A 26,036-nucleotide genomic window follows, 5' to 3' on the forward strand; every position below is an offset into this window, starting at 1 on the left:
ACAAAAAAACAAGTCATCCTTGACAAAAAACATTTTTTGACAGAATATTTTTGATTAAAAAAAAACAGAAATTCCAAGGAGTATTTCAACAGAAATCCATATCTTACTAACATTACATTTGTAAAAATCAGACAGTTTAAACTTACTCCCCAAAATCTATTAAGCAATTTAGTTGACTAAGAAACATCCATCCATATAAACTTTCGTATTTATTATCTTAGTAACATAATAGTTAATCACCTCAATGAATCCCAGTGCATCCTGGCAACCCTCAATCCTGGGAAAGTGAATAAAGTGCCAATAAAGGCCGCCCACACCGCCAGAGACAATTTTAATATTAATTTGGAAGCTGGCCCCCTGGAAGTATACATGAATTATGAAAAAACCACAACAAAGAAATATGTGTAACCTACTTAATACTTGAAACCAAAATAAACATTTTTTATTTTTGTAAGTGTTGTCATTTTATTTAAAAAGAATCTATTGAATCATTTTCACATCACATAATAACTTACACTGACGATAATCCTTGGTTCTCAAGAAACTTAGATGCATTTTCATAGAAGCTATCATAAGCTGGATCCACACCTACTTCTAGATTAGACTCGTCAATAATCAACACCATCATAGCTATCAGCAGGAAGGCGCAGAACGACACAATGCATGTCGACCTCTCTCCAATGGACTCATCACTTGTGAAGTACTGCTTTGTTAGGGATAGCAAGATTTTGCTGTTGACATATTAAGGAAATTAATCTCTCTGAGGAGTTCCAATGAATTAATAGGTGTATAACCTAAATTTAATTTTAGAAAACATCTAACAAACGAAACAGCGCCATGGCTGCATTTTGAACCAATTATTTTAAAATTCAAATTTCAAATTGAATATTTACCAGTTTCTTATTTTAGAATTTGTTTATCTTATACATAGATATAAAAACATCTTTTAGAACAGATTTCATAAGTAAATATTCTATTGGGCTTAAAAACGGTTTGTCTAATCTTTGTATTCAAGTTTTCATATCAAAGACAATTAACCTCAACTCTTGACCTAACATGGGTAACAAATGATCAATATTCTATATCAAATTGAATTATTAAAGGATACAATGTAAACAGGACCACAAGTAGGCACCAAACCATACTCAGATTGAATTCATCCTTCAACGGGAATAAGCTTGTATATATCTGAAATACAAATGCATACAAATGCTGTATTAAACACTACCTTTCGCCCACGACATTGTCCGCATGGTATTAAAAAAAAATGGGTAGTCTATGTGCTCTTCCAGACTATCCTCTACATCTATCCAAAATTTCTTCGAAATCAATTCAGCCATTTAGGCTACAAACTCTAACAAACATCTATCCATCTAAACATTCACATTTATAATATTAGTATGATTAATTCTATCCCATTCTAAATATTGTTTATGCCTTTCCATATTAAATATTAATTGAGAACTTTAAGATTAAAATATGTTGTAATACTTATAAATCTAAATTAATTCAGCCAACAGTCATGCTAGAATACATATTAGTCAGGCCTTGACTACTACTGCAGATATGTTTATACAAGACAATATACTTTATTGTTTGAATATTTGTTTAGCTCCTCTGGTCTAAAACACTACTATTTTGTGACCACTCACCTCAGACAAGATATAGACGATGCTTGTATATAAAGAAAAATCAACAATCCATAAGTACTCAGAATAAAATCTTAAATGAACAACATCTAGTGCTGTAACTGGTGCTGTCTCAAGCTGCAACTCCAAACTACGAGGCACATGAAAAGTTTCCGGCTTCCCGTTCTCTGATTTGCCACTTTTTTTACCCTTCGGCTTATCCTTTGGTACACCAGCTAGTGTTTTTAATTCATTGTTATCAGGATATAAGTATCGATATAATCCTTGAGAACATAATAACCATCGAGCAAATGAATATTTGCTGAATTTTTGTATTATTGATACCATAATAAGGGTTATAACTAATTGTGCGCCTAGTAAAGCCTGAAATAATAGTATATAGTTAAAATATCTTCAAAAGTTGAAAGAAAACTTATTCATAGGTTGTATAAATATACATTTTTGTATGGCCTATTTAGACATACCATTGCAATTTTCTTTTTAACTTCTTTTACCAGTATTCATGGTCTAATTTTAATTGAATTATTTTTAAATTCATCCGGGATATAACCTTAATCTGTCATTCCTTGACATTAAAATACGGACAAAATAAAAATATCGTTATTTTTATTTTGTCGTGCAAAACGAAGGAGATACATTTATACATTACCGGGTTGAGTGATAGAGAAAGCTATATGCGACTCAGTTCATTGGGTGTCTTCTTAAGTTTAGGAACTTTCATTTTAGCCCAACATAGATAAAAAAACAACTTATTCTACCAATTTCTACAGTAGAGTATAAATATTGTTTTGTGGTAACGAGAAAATTCTTTCTTGGTAAACATTTTTACCCCCATTGTAGCTTAATTCTTAATGTACAAGAAAATCACATTGTTTTTCTACTACAGCTATAATTGAAAAACTAAAGTGAGCTATTTTATTAAGCAAATGTGTTTTCTATGGTATCACTTTTCAATCGCTATCTTCTTTTCTATCTCTGCAACATTGCGACAGTGTTGCCAATGCTACGGATTTTGCCGTGTTCTGTGGCTTTCTAGCCAACAATTAGCAATGAACAAAATTCTGCGTAACTCATTAGAATTTAAGTTATTATTAGTAGCTTCTACGACTTTCCGAAAATATTAAAAATAAATAACTTTACCTTAAAAATTTTCCTTTTTAATCGATATGATGATATTGATGCCCATGCGGTTCCGAAGTTGACTCTTGAAAGAATAATAGTCATTGATAACCAATAATTTGTACCTGGCCTGGATAATGTAAATAAAACATTAATAAGTTTTTTTAAGCCTTGAGAAATCAAATAGTTTTCATTTATATAGAAGGCTATAATATCGACATTGCTGAGTTTTTTTTTTGGTTTTTATGTAGTGCTACGGCTATCGTTCATCCTTTTCCATACAAATACGGATTTTTTACACAACATGCAGGGCAGGGTAAAAAAATTCATTGGCAACACAGCTTTGCGGCTTTGCGTTGCGCATTGAATGACGAATCCGCTGGAACTGGAAAATCATTAAGCTATCGATTTTGGCACTTATTTCGGTTTCGTCGCCGCTAAAGTCTGTTCGCAGACTGTTGCGACGAAGCCTATTTATTGTATGTTTTAATAGTGTAGTGTGAAAAAAACCGCAAAAATGGGTTCGCTATTTAGAAGTGAGGAAATGACTTTATGTCAACTATTTCTGCAAAGTGAAGCAGCTTATGCTTGCGTGTCCGAACTTGGTGAACTGGGACTCGTGCAGTTTCGCGACGTGAGTATTTATCAGTATAAACGCCCCTTGTTTTATTTGCAGTGACCCATGTTATTTTATTAGTTGAATATTTTATATCTATTGCAGTCAATGAGATGGGAACTCTGTGACCCCCTTTCACATTGATATCCTAAGGTTGTTCCAGTTTAAGACTGATAGATGCTTAGATTATTGATTTATTCCCTGTAATATATGCCCCACCTTTTCATAGAGACAAGTGCCATAAACTTTGAACATTTATTACAATGACTTTTTTATTCAAATTAGATAATCGAATATCTAAATTAGTAAAAAAAAAGAATATAATTATAGTATAGCCATAAAAAAATTCTTACTTTTTCAAATATAAATACTGCTCATATTATTTAGACTTTCCACACATATCCATACAAATGAGTCCTGTTTTACTTTCTATTATGGGTCTTATTAAGAAAGTGGTAGTTTTTCTGTCTATTTTGTAGAAACAAGTGTATTATAAGAGAAATCTGAATTAATATTACATCTTGTTGAGCAGTTAAAGCTAAATTCCTAATTGCTGCTTGAGTATTACATAATTCTTAGCAAATACATAAAAATAAATAGTCTTGAAAATTAATCAATCTTATCTCATTAAAATCATTAATGGTACTTGAATTAAGTAATTTACAACTGAATGTATGTATTTATAAGTTTATGCATATTTATGAGGAAAAGTATTATTTATATATAAAAATACAAAATCCTACATATATTGTTATACTTAATATTGTTGTTCATAACTACTGTTATTGCAAGTATTCAGTCAGAACAAAGATGTTATAACAATGTAACTGTGCAAGCATTTATTTGTTAAGTTTTCCTTAATTCATAACAGGAAATATTAACATGTTACATATAGTAATGAAATGAATAAATATGGAAATACATATGATAATAAAATAGGGCAGTATCTTGTATACCAGCTACTGCTGCAATGGGTTTACATACAATGAATTGTTAACGGATAGTAGAAGAGCGTCGGTGGCTCAGTGGTTTAAGCACTTGACTTGTAATCTACAGGTCTTGGGTTCGAATCCCGCAGTACCAATGTGATTTTCGATTTTTCGAATTATCATATGTACATAATTTACCCGACGTTCTTACGGTGGCCAGCGTAGTTGACTATGCCCTAGTCACTCTAACTTAAGGGTAGGCTCCGAGTCCCTCGGTGGGGACATATAGTGAGCTGGTGATGATGATGATGATGAATTGTCAACTATATTATATGAGTAGTGTCAGTTTCTAGTTTAGCTAGCTCAGTACAGCTACTGGCATGTTTCGAGCTATCATCAGAAGTATCTTAGGTCTTTGTATAGTGTTATGTAATAAAGAAGCATTACTTTTTGTTACTTTAACCGGTCATGTGATTCTCAATAATTGATTGATAAATTAATTTTGATAAAGCATGTTATCATAAAAAATTTAGATAATTTAATGAAGTAAAGATAAAAATTGTAACCAGAAATATGTTAATGATTCTTTATTGAAACTAGTTAAATTTACAATCTTTAGAAGTCTATGCTATCCAAAAATAAATAACAATATTAATATATTGCAAACTCCAGAAACATATGCAAATTTACATACCTACTGTCATATAACATCATCATCATCATCCCCTTATTCTACTCCCGTAGGGTCGGCGCAACAGCTTTTTGTCCTCCACATAACTTACTGTTATTTAACAATAAAAAATATCTAAATTAACCAATCCATACAAATATCAAATTTAAAAAATGTCTCTCGATAACATTTTTATATCTCATCATAATTTAGTTTTGATACATTAAAAAGTAAATATCTACAGCTGAATCCAGACGTGAACGCATTCCACCGGAAGTTCGTCAATGAAGTCCGTCGATGCGATGAAATGGAGCGCAAGCTTCGATACCTGGAGAAGGAGATCCGTCGTGACGGGATACCCATGCTGGAGATCCCGGGGGAGTGCCCCGAGGCGCCCCAGCCTAGGGAGATGATCGACCTTGAGGTAAAACATTACTAAAGTGCTACAGATTTATGGAAGAATACTGCCAACCCTACTTTGCGAAAAAGGGCAGAATGATAATGACTTTACTACAAAGATAACGCAAATGATCTAGTCGTAAATTTCTATATAAAACTTTGCTCTTCTGCAATAAAAATTTCGGTTTGAATGACAAGTAATTGTCGAGAAATTGAAAATAATGTTTCAAAATGATTAAAGGCGTGGTAGAATTGAGCCATATAATTTGTATTAGCCCCCCCTTGGGTTATGCGTAAGTGCATAAGTATGTGCTTTTTCGTACAGCATACCGTATTTTTGTACCACAGGCCACCTTCGAGAAGTTAGAGAACGAACTTCGTGAAGTCAATCAAAACGCCGAAGCATTAAAGAGGAACTACCTCGAGCTGACTGAACTCAAACATATTCTGAGGAAGACTCAAGTATTCTTCGATGAGGTAAGAGAAAAACTATTGTATATATCACGTTGTCATTTTATGAAATATATCGTAATGTGTTGGAGGTAGACGGGAAAAAGATTGGTTTGTTTAGTCCTAAAATCTAGATATTTGCTACATGAAAATTCTATCTACTTATAACATCGTCGCTATGATTACTTTTTTAATTCCAAATTAATTTCCCATATATTGTTGGAGTCAATTTATTCAAAATTTTTCTCCATATTGGTTTTAAGTCACATGATTTAATTATAAAAAATTAGCAGCGATCCGATAAAGTTATTGTAATTCGAGTAACTGTTTAGTCGTAAAATAATCGAGAGATAAGATAAATTCTTGCTGCAGATCCTTGTAATGCCAGCTTTAAGTTTGTCAACTAATTACATACCCTATTGAATTATGCTCCATCGTAAACTAAACACTGTTTTCTTGTATCTTAACAATGGTCAACATTGGACATTGTTTTACAACACGTCATTGTGGTTAAATGTGTTGACAATTCGATAGTACCATGTCAAGGATCAACGAAAAATTATTGACCACACGACAGTCGAAGGCACTATTACACTGAGCCAGGTTTCAATTGCTGTTGTAGAAAAAAACTAGCTCCACGCAGACCATACGGCTTTTAAATTGATTTTACAAGCCATTGTGTTGTTTTATTTTTTGTTATACTAAAAAAGAACTCAAGATAAACACTGATTAACGTCAACATCTAATTCTTATTTAAATACGTTAATTTCAGTCTCTAGTAACATTCTAATTTTAAATAAAATGTCTTCTCTTATTAAAAGTCCTTCATGTGCTTCATTTTATGACATTTTCATAAATTATATTTATTTTTTATTTGTTTATTTTTTCTATTAAAAAGTGTTTCAATGTCGATGTCACAATGCCGTTTGATATTTGGTAACTTTAATTTTGTAAAGAATGAGTGACATTGACATTGGACACAATAATGACATCGGCGCCATGTTGGCGCGTGTGTGCACAAGATGGCGGACCCGTCGCGCGAGGAGGAACAGGTGACCCTCCTGGGGGAGGAGGGCCTCATGGCGGGCGGGCAAGCGCTCAAGCTGGGGTATGCCGATTAACTTTGATCGCTCTCTGACGTGCCTTGACTTCCTTACTCCATCCTGAGCCACGTGGCATGGGATGTTTTATGAGTCAAAGCAAGTCGTAGAGCAGTATTATTTTTTCAGCGCTTGTACTGTGACGCTGACGCGGGAGTCTACCTCTCACCACTCAGGCAAGCATTGGAGTCAGCCGGTCTATAGTACATCATCAGAATAACACATCTCTTTAACTCCTTGTGTGATTGAATGATAGCCTACCGTAGCAATGTGAACCGCGTCCTTAGATTGACAATTCTAATACGAAATATCGAGGTCTAATACCGAGCTCCTGCGGATGCTAACCGACTGCTGCCTGAGTGAGTTTGACGACTAACAAAACGTTTTCCACGAACATAATTTATTTTTGAAGTCCACCCGGCCGCGTGTCCACGTCCGAGAGCAAAGTTATCGCATTATATATTTTTTTATATTTTTCATATCGTCATGCTTTCCGTTTTCCTGTCATATCTGCATGCATCTCTGAGTTCTGTACCCATTTATGTAGTCTAGCCTCACGAAGAGATTTTTTGTCGAGCGAAGATTTAGTCTTCTAGCGATAGACAAGAACGAAACACTGTACTCTAAACGAAACACCTATGCGAGTAGTATAAAACTAACAATGCAAGAAACGCTTTGGAATTTGTTCCGTAGTTAATATTTCGTAAGCACCGACATAGTCACGCGCTGGCGCTACTTTTTTCCTACAACAAGCAAAGAGTGTTGAGCCACTATAGGTCCATGTGATATGTCAGCTTTAGCGATGTGCCGTCCCAGGGTGATGTTTGTCTGTCTGTACATGTTTGTTTGTCCGCTAGCACGAGGGTGGTGCCAATACCACTGAATCGATGACGCGTGCGCTGATTTCCGACGACCCCAACAAACATATGGGACACGTCCAACTAGGGTATGTATACTTGTGTACATACGGCACTAGAGTGACACTGACCCACAATTACCTACAGCTGATCTGCAGGCTAATTCACGTTTTAAACTTGTATCAATTTCTTTAACACTTACTAAATGTTACCGTTCACGTTTCTGAAGTAAACTCCTTACTGCATTTTAGCTGTAGTAACAATTAAATAATCTCTATGTGAATGTTCCGGTTTGTGTTGTCATTATACGGACTGATTCTTTACAAGTTCGGGAAGCGCACGAGCGCGTCTCGGATGGTGTAATCAATCACGATGTGCTCACAAAGCAGACAGCTTTATTATTTGGTAAAGGTCGATTACATTAATGTTTACATAAAGTTGTTTACTAATCGGAAGTCGAAGTAACGTGTGTCACGATCACAGAGCAAACTATCACACTCCTGAAGATGGATCTTGTAAATGTTAATTTATCACAATTAAAAGGCGATACGGGCATGACGTAGATTCGGAAATTTGGACAAATGACGTTGGATAAAAAGTAAATGTTGGCGATGATGAAACAGATGTATGTAGAACACGACACAATAACAAATGCATGTTTGTTAAAGTATAAAGTGATCAAGTTGGAACAATCCTAAAATTTATCAAGTAATTTATAATGATGAATATTTTGTGATTGTTTCAATTTTAATGGTGAAGATATGTATTGTATTTTTGTCTAACACTGTGCTATTATTCCCTAGTTTTCGGGATAAGCAAGAATCCTTGGAATTCCTGCCTTGGTTAGTAGTGTACAAAGTTAATTATAGAGTAGTTGGGTATAGCTGGCGGCGGGTTGTCATCGTGTCTTGTAAATCGATCCGTTCGGCTGGACATTGCATAATTGAATACAAATCATATTAAATGTGATTTTTCTTCAATTCTGTAGCTTGGAAATTAATTCACATTATGCTTACTAACCTCTCACTATGTCACCTCTGTTCACATTGTCAATCTCTGTGTTATCGATGGTATCTTGGACTTCAAGAATAGATATGGATTAGGTGCGAAAATTGTAAATTCAGGAGAGTATTTCGCGTTTCGTAATCACATTGTTGTTGAAATTTCGTAACAAGTATCAATGACAACGAATTCTGTGCTCGATCAAATATTTCTTGTTCGATCTGTGTTTATTCCAATAGAGTTTTTGTTTTAAGGTTACCTGACAACTGATGTGAATACGAATTCGCCTCTACTTTCTATTTTGATTATTCTAACAGCGTCTTGGTACGAGTGTCTTAGTTATTAATGTATTATTACTTTATCTTGTCTCACGTTATTCATTCAAGAGCACTGAAGCGTGTCTAATTGTTCAATTATTTCCAAATAAGCGTTTAAAGTATTTGAGTGTGAATGCCATTGGTAGAAACCTTCGGGGATCAAGTATGGACTTGTTAATATACGTTGGCTCGTATTTGGCGATATTCTGTCATCATTCACTATACAAATGTTACTGGAAGTTTTTGATATCAAATACAAATTCAGAACGTAAATTCTATAGACGATTACGATGAGTTTATACTTATTGTTATGAATAAGGTAAATGTTTATAGTTTTCGATAAAATTCCGTTTCAATGATTGACAGTATTTCAAGCTTTATTTAATTTAGGCCACGAGGCATTTGTTTTCACATTGATGGATCTTAACTTGACGCAAATCGGCTGAATACAATTTAAGCTATAGCGAAATCAGAATTCAATTTCAACGTGCTAATGACCTTGGGCCGCTAAGATATTTGAAAAGTGTTATAATTGGGTACTACACGTTTTATTAAAATAACACAAATCTACTATACGAAAGTGTCCAGTTAATGTGAATAATATTTTGTACAAGTTTCATGTGCGAGATGATTTTTCGAATACCATTCCGTCATAGATTGCTGAAAAGACAAGCCATTTATCTATGGCTTAAAGTGACAATGCTGGTCGGTGAGATTAATGTGTCGCCATGTAACGATGACAATGATTAAAAGTAACAAGAGACAGTATAATTACGTTTTTAATTATGCGACCTGGATTCAACTAGTTTGGTACTTTGAAAATTAAATATGGAAGGATTTATATTTTATTAGCATACACTTCTAATTACCGTAACATAATAGTAAGATGGGCAATAAGCCCATAAGAAAATAACTGACATTAAATATGTTATTTTTTTTTGTTTTCATTAGGTAAAAAGTGGATACAGTCCTTGTCCCAGTAAGAAGAATTCATGCTAATTACGTATAACGGTATAAGCAACAATGAATACGACACTTTCAATTCCTAAAACAAGGCCTCATTGTACGAGTTGGCGGGAAATTAACCGCTATTGTCCGCTTTATCTGTGTAGAAGCGTGTGTCTGGTGTGACATAAAACACCGGTATTCAGTATATTATGATCGATTTATATTGAAAATGAGATAAGCACAAACAAAAACAATGACAATAGATAACGATGACGCATAATGACGCGAGTCTGTCAGATCAATAGACTGTTTGGAGGTTGGATGCCTATTCAGGTTTCATTTTGAGAAACTTCACTCATCTAAACATTTTAGGTTCAAATTTCGACGAGGGATTTGCAAATAAGGAAATGAGCGTCGACTAGCCAGTAGAGAATTAACAGGAAAAAAGATTCAACCCAATCTTAACGTAAATAAAAAAATGAATCTGTGGTCAAAAGATTTTACATTGCTTACGGGTAAACCCCAAATGACGGTGTAGTAAAGGTCGCGTGCCTTCAGAAGTTTCAGTTCCTTTAGTTTAACTTTTTTTCAATGACTTATTAGAAGTCTCTCGTGAATTCTTCTCACTATTGTAAAGAAATGCAAATATTTTGTATTAATCATATCGGTGACGTGATCCCGTTACCAGCGGTCACCCACCTTGCAGATCGTGACTGATATATTATCGCAACGAAAATTACAGTTTATAAAGTTTTACAATGTTTATGCACAGTGACCTCTTATAACCTTTTACATATCTGGTTAAGTACAAGGCGTTTATAGGTCAGTCGTAATTTAAAAAAAATATGCATTAACCAAAAAAAAAAAATTTAACACTTTTAATGAAATGAAAAATGTATCCAAGTATCAAATACAGTTAGTCCACTGAAGATGAATGTTGATTCAAACTTCTGGGAATCGAAAATTGCTTATAGTTCTAGTTTCTTCTAGTTTTATATATAAATGTGATTTATTTTCATTCCTATCTAGACATCTAAGAGTAATGCGTGCCACACTTATAGTATATCTATAGTAGGGATTATTATTCAAGGGCACATTTATCGGATATCTTGAGAATTTTGTCAATCAAGTCTCGTAAGATTTAAAAGTGATTCTGTGGAATATTTTCATACCATAATAAATAAAATAGACGTATAAAGTTATTTCTAGGGCATATTAATTACGTAATTGTTTATGCTTTTATAGTTTATAGCAGATAATATAAACCCGGAAAATGGTTGTAGTTTACACTGGGGAACAAACTGTTTTGTTTCCATAAACAATTCGTTATTGTTTTAATATAGACAATAAACTTCCATATGAATATCATAAATATATCATTGTATTTAAAGTTTTATCAATATGGGTTTACCTATTTTTGTTATTCCGGAATAATTGCACTTGCAAAAATTGCACTAAAATTTGAATTCTAAGACGCCCAGTTTTATAAATTTCGATCGAAACTCTTCAGCTGTAGGTCATAAATAACGGAAGTATATGGAAAAATCACTTAGTTTGTCAATAAGAATGTAAGAAGAGAAACGGTAAACCTTTTCGATGTCATTTGCTACAGACCACATAGACGGATTAAATAATTTTGATACTTTATAAGCATTACGGGAATTTTAAATATTTTAAACAAATAAGTGAATGATTCGATTGTAGTATATATCGACAGCTTCTTTGCTCATTGTATGGATAACGCTAAGGCTCTTGTGAGACTGGCAATTATTTGATATATTTTTTTTTATTTTTGTTTATTCCTTTATGACAGACTAAAAAGATCTCGCTATGTGAAATATCAAAGAATTGCTAGTAAATTATCATCAATTTAAAAAACATACGAAAATATTGTATTAGTATGTTTTTTTAATACACCTTTTATGTAGAGTTTTAGCTACATATTATGTGTACATTTAAGAAGATTTTGGTGGTTTATAAGAAGGTGTTTGCATTTAATTTAAAACGTTATAATAAATACATACAATAATTTAATAATAAAGATATTGTGAAGCTTTACATAGAAAACAATAGACAAAAATCCTTGCAGGTAAGTGATTTCCGATAATATTAATTGTGGAACGGTTAAAATTTTAAGGGCCTGTCCCAACAAATTGTAAATTGTCTGATCAATCCAACGTGTTAAATATATCATGGAAATATCAGATTTTGTTACCTTATCAGTCAGTGGTGGGACAGGTCCTAAATATCGTAAAATAAACATATCCGAATGTGAATAGGCCGATATTATCAACTTCTCTTTCCATCTCTTTCTCTACGGCGCTTTCTAACCTTCGATAGCATTTCATATAAAAAAAAACTTATGTATTAGTATGCTATGAAGTTCCAGACGTTAAATCATCGGATATTTCGTGTACCCAGACACTGGGACTTGGTGCCGTGCCAAGGTGAGCCATATCTATTATATCATCTTTACGTAAAGTCAAACAACATTGATACTAAACCACATACTTATAAAGAACACAATTGTAAATCTAACTTTAATCGCCATAATGCTCCATAGCAATTTGAATTCAACGTTTATGATGATTAAGTTTATTTTTGATTAACGTTCGTCTATTTGAGGAAATCGAAGTAAACCGTACGTCAATCGGATGGACGGTAATTCAATGCACGGCCATTAACAATCAAGATATTGTATAGCGTTACGTACTGCCTTGGTCATGTTATCTAGACAAATAAGCTTGAATAATATTTACATTAATTATTGTATTGTCTAATTGTGCAGCTATCAGAAGCGTGTTACTATGAGATTTGACGTAATGTCTTTCTAAAGCTGGGTTTAAAACCATTCTTAAATCCCTTAATTTGGTTAGCGATGTAGTTATTCAAAATGTTTATATATCTGGTAATAAGCGAATTAGAAGCAAATGTAATTTTATAATTATTACATTATTTTCGTTGATAGTTTTTCAGAAAACTACATTTTTTCTTGGGGATTGCCTTGTTTAGTTACCTCATTCAGGTGTATAAATAAACATTTTAAAATTCCGCTTAGTTCATCGTTCAGGTAAAACCATTTCATTCCAATTTCGTAAGGTTTTTCAGAAATAGTGTGCTCTAATTTTTTAATGGAATATTTCATTTCATGAAATATTATCTGTGACGCATTAATTCCGAGATTTCCTCAATGTGAATCAGCTGTTACCACTTCACGTGATAATATCTGTGCGGATGCAAATATACTGATAGCAAATGTGACCAATGTTCATTTAATTTTTTTGTAAGCCTCAAATGGCATATGGCCAATATGATCTCGACATCACCCTTTTTTTTTTAAAAAAAAAAGAGGACGGGCAATGATCCAGCCGGGATTCTTGTTAAAGCTTCAAAATACCAATATTAATTTTGCTTTCCTTTCATCGCAGATTGAAAGTGTACTGCCTTTGTCTGTCCGTTTAAAAGGAATAGAAAAAAATCTGTTAGGTCGTTTTTTACTGAAAATTTAACCTAGAAATCTTGTGAATTCTAAAACTAATGTAAAATTATTTAATTGGCAAATGAATATTGCAATCTAGACAATTATATCTAAAATGTTTTATCGCCCTGATACGAAACGTCAGCAGTATGTTCTTTTTTTAATAAAATTCCCCTAGTTTAGGTAAATGTTGACTTCCGTGACAGTCGGTATCTAAACTGCAATGCGCGTAATTACAGTTCAAATAAAATTTTATTTATATCACCGCGTACTTGACTAATACTAAACCGCAATGGCCCAGTGTGGTTGATTATTGCCTAGTCACCCCTTATTAGGTTAGGTTCCGAGCCCCTCAGTGGGGACATATAGTGAGCTGATGATATACTAGACTAATGGGGTAGGAGTGGTGTACAGTCGACAGTAACCACTCCTTTGATATATTATGCAATAAACGCTCTATTGTTGACTACATAAGTAAGTAGTCGTACACTGTCGTACCAAGTACGTTGAATATATGGTTGCCACTTCAACTTTTTGCAGAGTTATGAAAATTTATTTATTGACAGTATAATGCTGTAGCTATAAAAAAACCTGTTTACCGTAATTTAAAGATTGTGTAATGTTGTGGTTTTTTGATAGTTAGCTTTTTAAATTCGTATTCTTATTTGCGCCCAGGTAGCAACGCTAGTTTCAGTTTAATATGTGACGTCATAATGTAACCTGACGATCTAACGCCTTCATATGGTCTTTATCATAATTTGAATCCTGTTCTTTATTTTTTTGTTAAGTTTTTCAATCGATGTTAATATACTAATCAGCGCAGTGAAATGATCTATTGAATGATTTTCATACTTTTATCTACATGGATATCCCTTTGGATACATTTTGGTGTAATCTATTTAGGTCATAGAGTAAAGTAATCGTAAAAATGTCTAGGAGTGGCAACGATAACATAACACCAATTTTTTCAATAAAGAAATTTTCTTTGTACTCGATAACCTCAGAATTGCTGAAACGTTTTCTAAATGGTAAAATGTTTTTAATTATTACTAAACAAATGCACATCTACAAGTGACCTGAACATAATATATTAGTATTTATATCTGTATTAATATAATAAAAAGGAACGATTTGTATTTTTGTATGTAATAACTCAAAAACTACTGAGTCGATATTAAAAATTAATTCACCATAACAAAGGTAATTTACCTGTGAGTGACATAAGCTAAGCTACATCTTTTTATTAATTTTTAGTTTCACGGGGACGAAGTTGTACTATAAGAAGAAAAACCAATAGTTACATGATCAAGTATCAAGATGATGTGAAATATACTACCGCTATGAATTATGTTACGTCGATGCGACAAAATATATCTTTAGTACAACGTAATTTGTTTAAGCGATATTTAGAATTAAATGCGGTTAACGGTTAGCCGACACTAACTCCTGTAATAAAGATAAGCAACATTATCTCACGGATGTAGTCAGAGAATTTAATTTGCTTCCCATTTTTAATACGGTACAACACAGTCACCTTAAAGCCTAGTTTGATAGAGGCTAGATATTTAGTCGAGTACCCTAATTTTTTAGGTCAAATACTCTCGTAAATAAGTTACAACTTTGCTCATATGTATGTTGCTATAGTAGGTTTTTAACCTTTTTTGCATTGTTAGCGACAAATGACTTACCCATGGGTAGGTAATAAATGACCTCGACAGTACGGTTTATTAGCGGAGAGATGTGATTGGTCATATTTTCTTAAAACTTTTTTAATTTAAATTTAACTACGTTATGGTTAATAAAATATGCGATGTTGGAATACATTTTTTTAGAAGGAAGATCTAACGTAAATTAGAGAGGACTAAGACAAAAAGGTTTCAAGGTGAAACGTTATCGTTTAATTCTGAGAAGTTTGTGTCAAAGCGATGTTGGTCGTCTGATTATAGATTTTCATTTCCATTGATTGGCTGCTTATCGATGGATAGATTGTGACCTTGTACCCGCACGAATACAGTTACTATACGTGTTGTATTTACTGTAGAACAACATAAACTAGCTGTGATTGTCGGACATTCAAATAGATAAATCTAAAAAATATACGACCAAGTACTGAAACGAATTTTAAATACTTCGCTCCGTAAGCTTACAATCTCGTAAACGTCAAAATTTAAAAAGAATTTAGCCTTATCATTTAAGACTCTGTTTCATATTTAAAAAACGTTTCAATATTCTGCCCATAGTATGTTATTATAAATTAGTCTGAATCTACGCCGACATCCAGAGATATTGATAAATTTTGCACAAACCTTTCATATCTGAAAGCAATACGCCTTTACTGGGCACTATTTATGTTTAAGTTTCACAAAGGTTAATTCAATTCAAAGTCGCGCCTTTACTCATAAGAAGAATTAACTCAGAGTGTATATTTTTTGGGAAATTACGTTTGAAATTGAAGTTTGGGGTCTGTGTACACAGGTGGTTTGAGATAAGAGAGAAAGACGTCCTGTTTTATTTTTATTCTATTGTCTCGCGAGTTGAATTGTCGTTTATGATAAAAATGTAAATTTTGAGTTACTTTTTATGAATAAAGGTGCATTGTGTGTTACCACCTTAACGTTGACATATCATTTACTTAAAACAACATTATCATTCGTAAGATTTGTTCTTATCACTGATAGAATTCTCATTACATACGTTTACTGTTATCACATAGATATCAGGTGGAAAAAAATATATTACAAATAGAAACATTTATATTTAAGACGCCCTTGACGTTATCAAGTCGATTGAAATTTTAAACGCTGGAGTTTCCTATATTTATTCAGTTACATCAATGTTAACGGAAATATTTAGATACTAGCTTTTGCCCGTGACTCCGTCCGCGTGGAATAAAAAAAAAGGAGTAGCCTATGTGTTCTTCCAGAATATCCTCTACATCTATACCAAATTTCATCAAAATTCGTTCAATTGTTTAAACTACAAACTCTAACATCCATCCATCTAAACTTTCGCATTTATAATATTAGTAAGATTCTTTTGATATAAGTATCCAGATAATATCGAAGAATTTATTTTAGGTTATTATTCAAGTTTTTATAAACCACCAATGTTTTCCGAATTATATGTAAAATTATTATAATTAAGTTGTAAATAGTTTTTACATTTTTTTTTTGCTGCTGTAAAAAGCATAAAAGCTTTCAGTACCACTAGGGTATATATTTCTTTCTCATATCATTCTAATAAAGATCATTGCATTTGATAAAGTAGTTCCTTTGTGACTTTATCGAATGCATTGTACCTATTTTTTTACATATTTTTTTAATTTACTATTTTCGACGAAACTGATTTCATTTACAAAGTACATTATGATGATGATTGTACATTATTAAACATGATAAGCAGTAATTTGAAGCGTTAAAAACATATTTGTCCTCTCTCTTTCTCTTCGAGAAAAAAAGAGACAAAATGCTTTTAACATGAGTTAGTGTTGAATGTAACGGTAACAGTCCTAGTACAATCAAGAACATACATTTTTCAAACTGTGACTTTTTTTGGTAGAATATTCGTAGATTCTTGTAATTTACTGATATTTCCTTTAAACATTCCAACTTAACTCTAGGCTTGTGCCTATGGTTCACAATAGTCGAATGGCGGAACTCAACCCTCGACCGCAAGATCGGAGGTCCGTACCCCAAAGTATTAGGCTATTGGTGCTTACATTGTGACTTATGAAATCAGTTTTGTCGTTGTTATTAATTAAGAATATGAGTGAATGTGTTGTGTGTTGTAGTTTCGTGGCGGGTGTGATCCTACGCGAGCGTATTCCCGCTTTCGAGCGTATGTTATGGCGCGCGTGTCGCGGCAACGTCTTCCTGCGGCAGGCGGAGATTGATAGCCCACTCGAAGACCCTTCCTCTGTGAGTACTAGATGACCCTGACTTTGTCTACGTTTCATTGTAATTAAACGCTTAAATGAAACCTAGAAACGTAAATTCCAGATATGACTATTACGCTATTTAATTTTTTTAGGCATTGTAAATATTATATGTCGTATAATATTGGTATTTAGTCTGTATCTATACTAATATTAAAAAGAGGAGATTTGTATTTTTGTATGTATTAAAATAACTCAAAAACTACTGGGGCGATATCAAAAATTTGATCACAATTTTAAAGCTATGTTATCAAGTAACATTTCACGTGGGCGAAGACGCGAGCAACAGATAGTTCATAATAATGTTGTTTAGTGAAATGTTTCTGTTTTGTATGAGATTTATATGTATTTTATTGATGTGTGCTTTCAGTCGGACCAGGTGTACAAATCGGTGTTCATCATCTTCTTCCAAGGCGACCAGCTGAAGACGCGCGTCAAGAAGATATGCGAGGGTTTCCGCGCGACGCTGTACCCTTGCCCCGAGGCGCCCGCGGACCGCCGCGAGATGGCCATGGGGGTTATGACACGCATTGAGGACCTTAACACCGTATGTTCACTGTTTTTTTTTTATAGGATAAGATGGCGAAAGAACAAGCAGCCTGGTTTCAATAAAACAATATTGTCCATCTATATTTCTATGCTAATATTATAAAGAGGAAAGATGGATTGGATTGTGGTATGTATTGAAATAACTCAAAAACTACTGAGCGGATTTTAAAAAATCTTCCACCATTAAAAAGCTATGTTATCACTGAGTTATATAGTCTATACTATTTACTTTTTTCTATTTAAAGTCTTGTGCAACAGGTAGTAAACTATAAAAAGGTTGCAAATTAGCATACATACTTTCAATAGACAGTAGAGGATGGACAGAAATGATTATTTCCGTTCCCAAACGTTCCATTTTTCTCGAAATACATGCACGTGCAGGCAGGGTGATGCAGACTGTATTACCCCAGTACCCTATCTCCAAAGGAAAATACTCACTTATAAGATTTCCCAGGTGTTAGGTCAGACGCAGGACCACCGTCACCGCGTGTTGGTCGCCGCGGCTAAGAACATAAAGAACTGGTTCGTGAAGGTGCGCAAGATCAAGGCGATCTACCACACCCTGAACCTGTTCAACCTGGATGTGACGCAGAAGTGCCTCATCGCGGAGTGCTGGGTGCCCGCACTCGACCTGGAGACTATACAACTCGCGCTCAGGAGGGGCACGGTCAGTAAATCATACTTCATACTAATTAAATTGTTTAAATAATCGTGAGATATAACTTTGAGCGAAAATTAGAAACGGCTCAACTCACGCTTTTATACTCCGGTGACGGCACCGACTGGTTTCAGACCCTTTGGGGGTCCTTCAGGGCGAGTTTTAGTTAGCTTTTGTTTGCGGTCACGCGCCTCGCACTGTTCACACTAATATTATGAAGACGAAATTTTAGATGGATGGATGGATGTTTGAGTTTATAGCCTAAACTCTTGAACGGATCTCGATAAAATTTGGAGATGAAGAGCATAGTCTGGAGGAACACAGGCTTGTTTTTTTTTTGCACGCAGATGAAATCGCGGGCGAAAGCTAGTAATCATATTAAGATATTTAATTCTGTATCTACTGTAAACAAATTAGATTCTCAGTGATATAAGGGTATTTGACTTGTAATCTACAGGTCTTGAGTTCGAATGCCAATGTGCAGTAGGGTTTTACAATTTTACCGACGTCCTGTCGATAAAGTTGATGCAACCTGCAATCTGCAAGAAAATTCAAAATTATTTAATTATTATTTTATTTATTTGTCACTTAACAAAGCTTATTGACTACGATATTTTTGCAAGGGCGGCCTTGCCATAAGGGATGTTTTATAGGCAACCCTGTATATGCGTGAAATCAACTCGCCGTGGGCCAGCTTGGTTGATTGACTGTCATCCCTAAATTAGAGGCTGTACCCTTCAATGGGGACCTTCATAGAGCTGATGATGAAATAGATGTTTGTTGTATCAGGAGCGCAGCGGCAGCTCGGTGCCGCCGATCCTGAACCGCATGGAGACGATGGAGAACCCGCCGACGTACAACCGCACCAACAAGATCACCGCCGCCTTCCAGAACCTCATCTACGCGTACGGCGTCGCCTCCTACAGGGAGGTCAACCCGGGTACGTCACACATCTAGCCTAGCTCAGACAGAACTTACATTAGCCTAGTTTAGGCAGGAATTTGTCTAGGTTATACAGGATTTAATCTAACTGAGATGAGATCTAACGTAGCTTAGACAGGATATAGCTTAGTTGAGATATGACTTAGCCAGAACTTACCCTAGTTTTAGTAGGATCTAGCCTATCGTTGCAATAACTTAATCAGGACCTAAGCTAACCTAGAATGTCCTAGTGTCTGTTCATAATAATGCTAACATGCAATGGTCTATTTGTTTCGTTCTCTGAAAATATTTTTTTAAACCTTCAAGGAGTAATTAATTAGTTCCATAATTTTTAATTAATTTGTGTATATCGTGTTACAGCTCCGTACACGATAATAACGTTCCCGTTCCTGTTCGCGGTGATGTTCGGCGACCTGGGCCACGGCGCCATCATGGCTGCATTCGGCTTCTGGATGTGCTACAAGGAGAAGCCGCTGCAGGCTAAGAAGATCGACAGCGAGGTACATACACTTGCATTACTAAACTTTGAAAAAAAATTATATATAAAAATAGTCCTAATATCAGCATTTATAGCGTTGAAAATCTGTTCAGTAGTTAAGGCTACAAACTCTAACAAACATCCATAAAAACTTTTGCATTTGTAATGTTACTAGGTTTCCGTGACTCTGTCTGCGTGAACCTATGTGTTTTTTTACATATATGCCAAATGTCATAAAGATCCGGTCAGCAATTTATGCTACAAACTTTAACAAACATTCATCCAAATAAACTTTCTCATTATTATTAGTTAGATTACAAGCGATAATACAACCACATTCTTATTGTTATTTCAGATCTGGAACATCTTCTTCGGCGGGCGGTACATCATCCTACTGATGGGTCTGTTCTCCATGTACACGGGGCTGATATACAACGACATCTTCTCCAAGAGTCTGAACATCTTCGGCTCCTCGTGGCGGAACAACTACAACAACGACACGCTGCTCGCCAACAAGCTGCTGCAGCTCAACCCTGACTCCGAGGACTACATTCAGACACCCTATCCCTTCGGCATTGATCCTGTCTGGCAGGTACGGTTTGAAGGTGGCATTATGGTGGTAGACATCTGTAATTGTTGATGGTGTCTGACTGGATGCTTAGGATACTTCCTCTTTCTATGGATTCCCTCCTTTGTCTTATTCTGTTGGAAAGGACAAGGATTTAGTCGTTTTTACCCACGAATTAAACTTTCAAGTTTTATATTTACTATTTTGTTATATCAACGTATCCATAGGTACCTAATTTAGAGTACCTAATTTAAATAGCAATTGGAGAAAGGCCTATCAGAATCACTATATTAGGTTAAATTTTCTTAAAGTTGTCACCATCATGTCAATATTTCTATCATTATAACTATGGATGTTTTGGAAACAATTTTTGTTGCTAACAAATGGCAGCGTAATGTCATAGTTTTTATTAATATGTTTATTTTTCTCTAGCTCGCTGAATCCAACAAGATAATCTTCATGAACGCGTACAAGATGAAGATCTCCATCATCATCGGTGTCTTCCACATGCTGTTCGGTGTCTGCATGTCGCTCTGGAACCATGTGTAAGTGAAAACTTACTTAATGCAATAATAATAGTTATAATAGTTTGTCAGGTTATGGCAACACCGATGTTTTTAAAAAAACCATTCAAAATAGAACCAAAAAGTAATATTTTCTGATTAAAATTTTTTATGTATTATTAGTTTAGTTACTCATAAATTCGAGTCCTATAAGACAGGTTTTAATTTTAAAATGTTATACTAAACTTTCCTAATTTTCCAACAATGTGTCGTTTTTTCAATATTTTTTTCAATATAATGTTTTATGTTTTTAATGTTCAGGTACTTCAAGCGTCGCATCAGCATCTACGTGGAGTTCATTCCTCAGATCGTGTTCCTGACGGTGCTGTTCTTCTACATGGTTCTGCTCATGTTCATCAAGTGGACCACCTACGGGCCCACGCCCGGCAAGTTCGGAGACCCCAGTACGTGTCCACTGCCCACACTGTACACTTTTTCACTACACGGCCCACTTGTCAACTACACTATCCACGTACTGCCCACTATTGTCCTCTACACTATCCACGCACTGCCCACTATTGTCCTCTACACTATCCACGCACTGCCCACTATTGTCCACTACACTATCCTCGCACTGCCCACTATTGTCCTCTACACTATCCTCGCACTGCCCACTATTGTCCTCTACACTATCCACGTACTGCCCACTATTGTCCTCTACACTATCCTCGCACTGCCCACTATTGTCCTCTACACTATCCACGTACTGCAAACATACTTTTTAGTGTAAATTGTACATTGTGATATGTTACGTGTCAGGTGTGATCAAGACGTCCGGTTACTGCGCGCCCTCGGTGCTCATCACCTTCATCAACATGATGCTTTTCAAGCGCGACGAGAACGCGCGTCCGCAGTGCGACGAGTACATGTTCGCCGGGCAGATCGGCCTGCAGAAGGTACTCCTACCACGTCCTACCATATCCTACCACATACTACCAGATTATACCAAATTCTACCACATGCTACCACAACTCCGTTTGTACAACATTCAACATTATCTGTTCAGCAGTTTATGATATGTGTAATAACAAACATCCATTCATCTAAACTTTCACATTTATAATTAGTAAGATGTCTATGATGCTTATGACGTCACTGAATGTCAAATTTCGTTCTAAAAATGTTAATTATTTAAAATTATTATGATGATTATAATTGTTTTGTGTCATTTTAGTAATTAGAAACCCAATTATCAGGTTTTTTACTTTACACACTAGCCTATATTATATACAGGATTATATTAAATTAAGTGTACTAAAAACGTGCTATTTTTAGAGATCGATCGCACATTCGTTGTTTATCGTGTATTTTAAAGTGTTATTTGTATTGTGTTTCAGTTTTTCGTGATCGTGGCGCTGCTCTGCGTGCCCGTCATGTTGTTCGGCAAGCCGTACTTTATTATGCAGGAGCAGAAGAAACGCGCTGTAAGTACATGTATTGTCTATACTTCTATACTATTATAATAAAGTGTCAACACACACTTCTTTGTTGCCTAAGATGTCAGCAATCACAGCATATTTTTGAATAATTCTTTCTTAAATAAAATACTCTACACTTCCGTCACGTTTTAGGCTATATATTTTCAAGCTATCAAACTTGGAGAGTAAATAAATTAGTAAAAACCGTCATGCGGAAAAGGGACAAAAACTACAAGCTAATAGCAGCAAGGTTGCTGGTAACGGTAATTGTTATCCAATATCAAAGGCTTTTGTTGTTATTTGTTTATTTTTTTGATAATTTGACAAATGTGAACAATAAAATAAAGCAACTTTTAAACAATTTATTTAGGTGATACTATCGTTTAAAACTCAGAGCGACACTTCTCATCAAGACTCAGGATCGCGCGCGAATATCAATCCTCCTGATGACATTGACAGCTGTCAGTTAGAGAAGTGACGTTTATGGCAATAATCTAGTGTAGCGCCAATTCTACAGCGCGGTACTAATTTTTAAACACTCGACACTGGCCTAATCCGCTAAGGGAGTGCCATAGACAAGAAACTGAACTGAACTAAACTGTGGTACTAATTTTCTTCTTAACACTACAAATGAATAATGTTTACAGCAAAGTCAGCCGCTGCAGAACACGGAGGCGGCGGAGAACGGCGCGGCGGGCGGCGCGGGCGCGGTGCAGCCTGCTCACGGACACGAGAACGAAGAGATCTCTGAAGTCTTCATACACCAGGTTACTAATATGTGAACATTAATTACTTTGATCTGTATAAAAAAATTTGATTTACCATAAATGTTTTGATTACGAGTCGCCCAAGTCTCCCTTAGAAGAATGAGTTTCCGTCTTTATTGACAAACTCAGTCCATTCGTTTCTGAAATTACACGGAACAGATTCGACTTGCCGACAGATAAAAATCCTAAAATTGGATTTTCGTTACTATATAGTAGATATTTTGTAGTTTCCTATTGTCTCGAGACGATAATGATTATTGCAGTATTTATGTTTTAAGTTTCCCCTGTGTGTGTGCAGGCGATCCACACGATCGAGTACGTGCTGGGCAGCGTGTCGCACACCGCCTCCTACCTGCGGCTGTGGGCGCTGTCGCTGGCGCACGCGCAGCTCGCGGAGGTCGCCTGGAACATGCTGCTCAGGAAAGGTACCTTATCTTCCCTTCCTTCATGTCTGTGCGGACACACACAAACACACTACAACTACGATTATAAACAACGCTTATTCAAATATTTTATTATTTAAAATCATCTAAATGTAACTTGCCAAATATAACACTCAGTGAATCGGAACACCTATCGGATGTGACGTCACGCTCGACGTGGTCACTGTTGATATTTCCATAGTGCAGTATTCATTAGCATAAAATTCAGAAATTACGAGTATTTTGAAAATACTTAATTTAAATATATTTTTTTCTCGACAATATTATGGTTTTTAAATAATTTATAGATAGCCATATTGTGATACATAAGCAATAATGTAATCATAAACATAACGACTGATTTGCGAGTTAAAATTTTGTAAAACTATAAAGTACTAAAAATATAGTTGTACATATAACATCCACGTCCACGTACAGGGGTAAGCAACAATTAAAAATTTGCTTCATTTCCAGGTCTGAAGTCGTTCGGGTTCCAGGGCGGCATCTACCTGTACGTGATGTTCGCCTGCTGGGCAGCCATCTCCGTCTCCATCATGGTGCTGATGGAGGGCCTCTCCGCCTTCCTGCACACCCTGCGTCTGCACTGGTACGCACCCTGCACCCTGCAATACATAAAACCTCCTTCATAATATAGTACTCTAAACAAAAAGCGATACGAAATGTCATACATGTAAAAAAGGACTGGCGTTAACAATATTTTTGTAAACAATATTTGTACTTGTGATTTCTCATTCTCTTTTTGTGTAATATCACATAGTTCCTTATCTGAAAAGAGTAAGAAGAGAACGAGAAAGCGAGCTTTGCATGTATGGTAAGGGGAAATGTCCTCTATCACTGTGTCCTTTTAACAATTTTACCGCATCTACAATTGCTCAAGTATTTGGGAATCGGTCATTTTGCTATTGTACATGAGCTGAATGGTTTTTAAAATAAAATACAAATACATTTGTGTCAAAAATTTGTTTTAAAATTATTACGCAGTGTTCTCTCCAAGCTATATGCATAGCGACTTTTAGAGTTAATTCCGAGCTAACATGTTTGAAACCAATAAACCATTTTCCGAGGCTTTTCATAAGAAGGAATGCTTTAATTTAGGTAAATATAACTTTCCAGGATCGAGTTCCAGAGCAAGTTCTACGCGGGCGAGGGATACCTCTTCCAGCCGTTCTCCTTCGAAGTGCTGCTGGACTCCGCCGGACAGGCCGAGGAGTAACTCCTGCTAAACATACAAATAAATAAATAATATTTACTTCATGTTCAGTAGAAAAACTTGTAATTCAACTTTGATTGTTAGATAAAATTCGTCTGCGTGACAATTTGATGGCTCCTACGTAAATTGTCGTATGTTTAAAACAGACAATTTAAACGACATCAAACATTAATACTGGTTATTACATCTTCAAACTTTAACTATAGACAATTAAAATCTATTCTTCTTTTAATATAGCTTATAAATTGAATCTACGTGGAAAGTATTTCTAAAGGTTTTTTTTGTTATTTATTATTACAGGGAGCTTTGTCGCGAAGCGACGATAACGCCCCATAAAATCTTCAACAAACAAAACTTAATTAACTGACTGTTTTCTTAAACAGATGTCGGCCAACTTAAACACCATCCCGGCCTCATTTCTAAAGTTAATTTAAAAAAAACAAGGTGTGAATCGCAATTTGTGGTTTATGATAGTGTACGTAGGAACCATCGTCTTGTTTCTGTTGGTATTAAAGGAAATGTTAGAGACAATTTTCCAGTGCTTTCTCGTCGGCACGCGCGTTATTTCTTTATTTTATGTATTTAATATATGTAGATGTTCAATAAATCTTAGCTTCTATTTGTAATGTGTTTTAAAGTTTTCAATATTTACATATATCTATGCAAAAGAATTGTCTATGCTTTTAGGAATTATTAAAAAATAGTGCATGGACATTTAGCGATTTTTTTTATCTTTGTAGTGAGGTTTTATATATTGTTTTTTTAAGACAAAATGTACTTAAAACTTTTTATAAATTCACATCCAAGGCTCTCTTTTATTTTTTAAATGCAATCAGCACAATATAGAGGCGGTCATTCCAGTAGTTTTTGAGGTATATGTTTTATATAGTATATGTACACGAGTAGCGCAGGCTTCAGGTTATTGAATAAATGATGTGTTTAATCTATATTGTTTTATTTTTTTATCATTCA

The 26,036-nt window shown here is 34.9% G+C and overlaps 2 protein-coding genes across 4 annotated transcripts in view; one reads left to right on the forward strand and one right to left on the reverse strand.

Moving 5' to 3' along the window:
- LOC106103534 (transmembrane protein 161B) overlaps window positions 1–2,252 on the reverse strand; it is a 7,999-nt gene extending 5,747 nt beyond the window's left edge. The window contains exons 1-5 of the mRNA XM_013283314.1: window positions 2,114–2,252; window positions 1,653–2,012; window positions 1,109–1,188; window positions 516–731; window positions 241–357 (exon numbers count right to left, since the gene is read on the reverse strand). Of these exons, the coding sequence (XP_013138768.1) occupies window positions 241–357; window positions 516–731; window positions 1,109–1,188; window positions 1,653–2,012; window positions 2,114–2,116 (776 nt within the window). The 5' untranslated portion in view covers window positions 2,117–2,252. The remainder of the gene's footprint in view (window positions 1–240; window positions 358–515; window positions 732–1,108; window positions 1,189–1,652; window positions 2,013–2,113) is intronic.
- A 1,033-nt stretch (window positions 2,253–3,285) lies between these two features.
- On the forward strand, window positions 3,286–25,683 carry LOC106103650 (V-type proton ATPase 116 kDa subunit a). Of its 3 annotated transcripts, XM_013283456.1 has the most exons (19): window positions 3,286–3,402; window positions 5,228–5,407; window positions 5,731–5,859; window positions 7,790–7,878; window positions 8,593–8,631; window positions 17,325–17,451; window positions 17,839–18,015; window positions 18,472–18,684; window positions 19,465–19,615; window positions 19,978–20,117; window positions 20,451–20,687; window positions 21,096–21,208; window positions 21,488–21,630; window positions 21,986–22,122; window positions 22,564–22,650; window positions 23,292–23,411; window positions 23,710–23,836; window positions 24,308–24,440; window positions 24,968–25,683. In XM_013283456.1, exons 1-19 carry the CDS (start codon window positions 3,286–3,288, stop codon window positions 25,065–25,067), a joined length of 2,559 nt encoding a protein of 852 aa, XP_013138910.1. In that variant the 3' UTR covers window positions 25,068–25,683. The 3 variants fall into 3 exon arrangements, with proteins under 3 accessions (XP_013138910.1, XP_013138912.1, XP_013138911.1); XM_013283458.1 differs by lacking the exons at window positions 7,790–7,878; window positions 8,593–8,631 and adding an exon at window positions 6,855–6,940; XM_013283457.1 differs by lacking the exon at window positions 8,593–8,631.
- Window positions 25,684–26,036: the final 353 nt, after the last annotated feature.

This window comes from Papilio polytes, unplaced genomic scaffold (genome assembly GCF_000836215.1).
Source record: "Papilio polytes unplaced genomic scaffold, Ppol_1.0 DF823731.1, whole genome shotgun sequence".
Lineage (NCBI taxonomy): Eukaryota > Metazoa > Arthropoda > Insecta > Lepidoptera > Papilionidae > Papilio > Papilio polytes.

Excerpts from the sequence above, each read along its gene's own strand:
- LOC106103650 (XM_013283456.1), top strand. The coding sequence starts at position 3,286 with ATGGGTTCGCTATTTAGAAGTGAGGAAATGACTTTATGTCAACTATTT. Across the intron at positions 5,860-7,789 it reads CTCAAGTATTCTTCGATGAG|CACGAGGGTGGTGCCAATAC; the intron begins GTAAGAGAAAAA and ends TTTGTCCGCTAG. Across the intron at positions 17,452-17,838 it reads CACTCGAAGACCCTTCCTCT|TCGGACCAGGTGTACAAATC; the intron begins GTGAGTACTAGA and ends GTGTGCTTTCAG.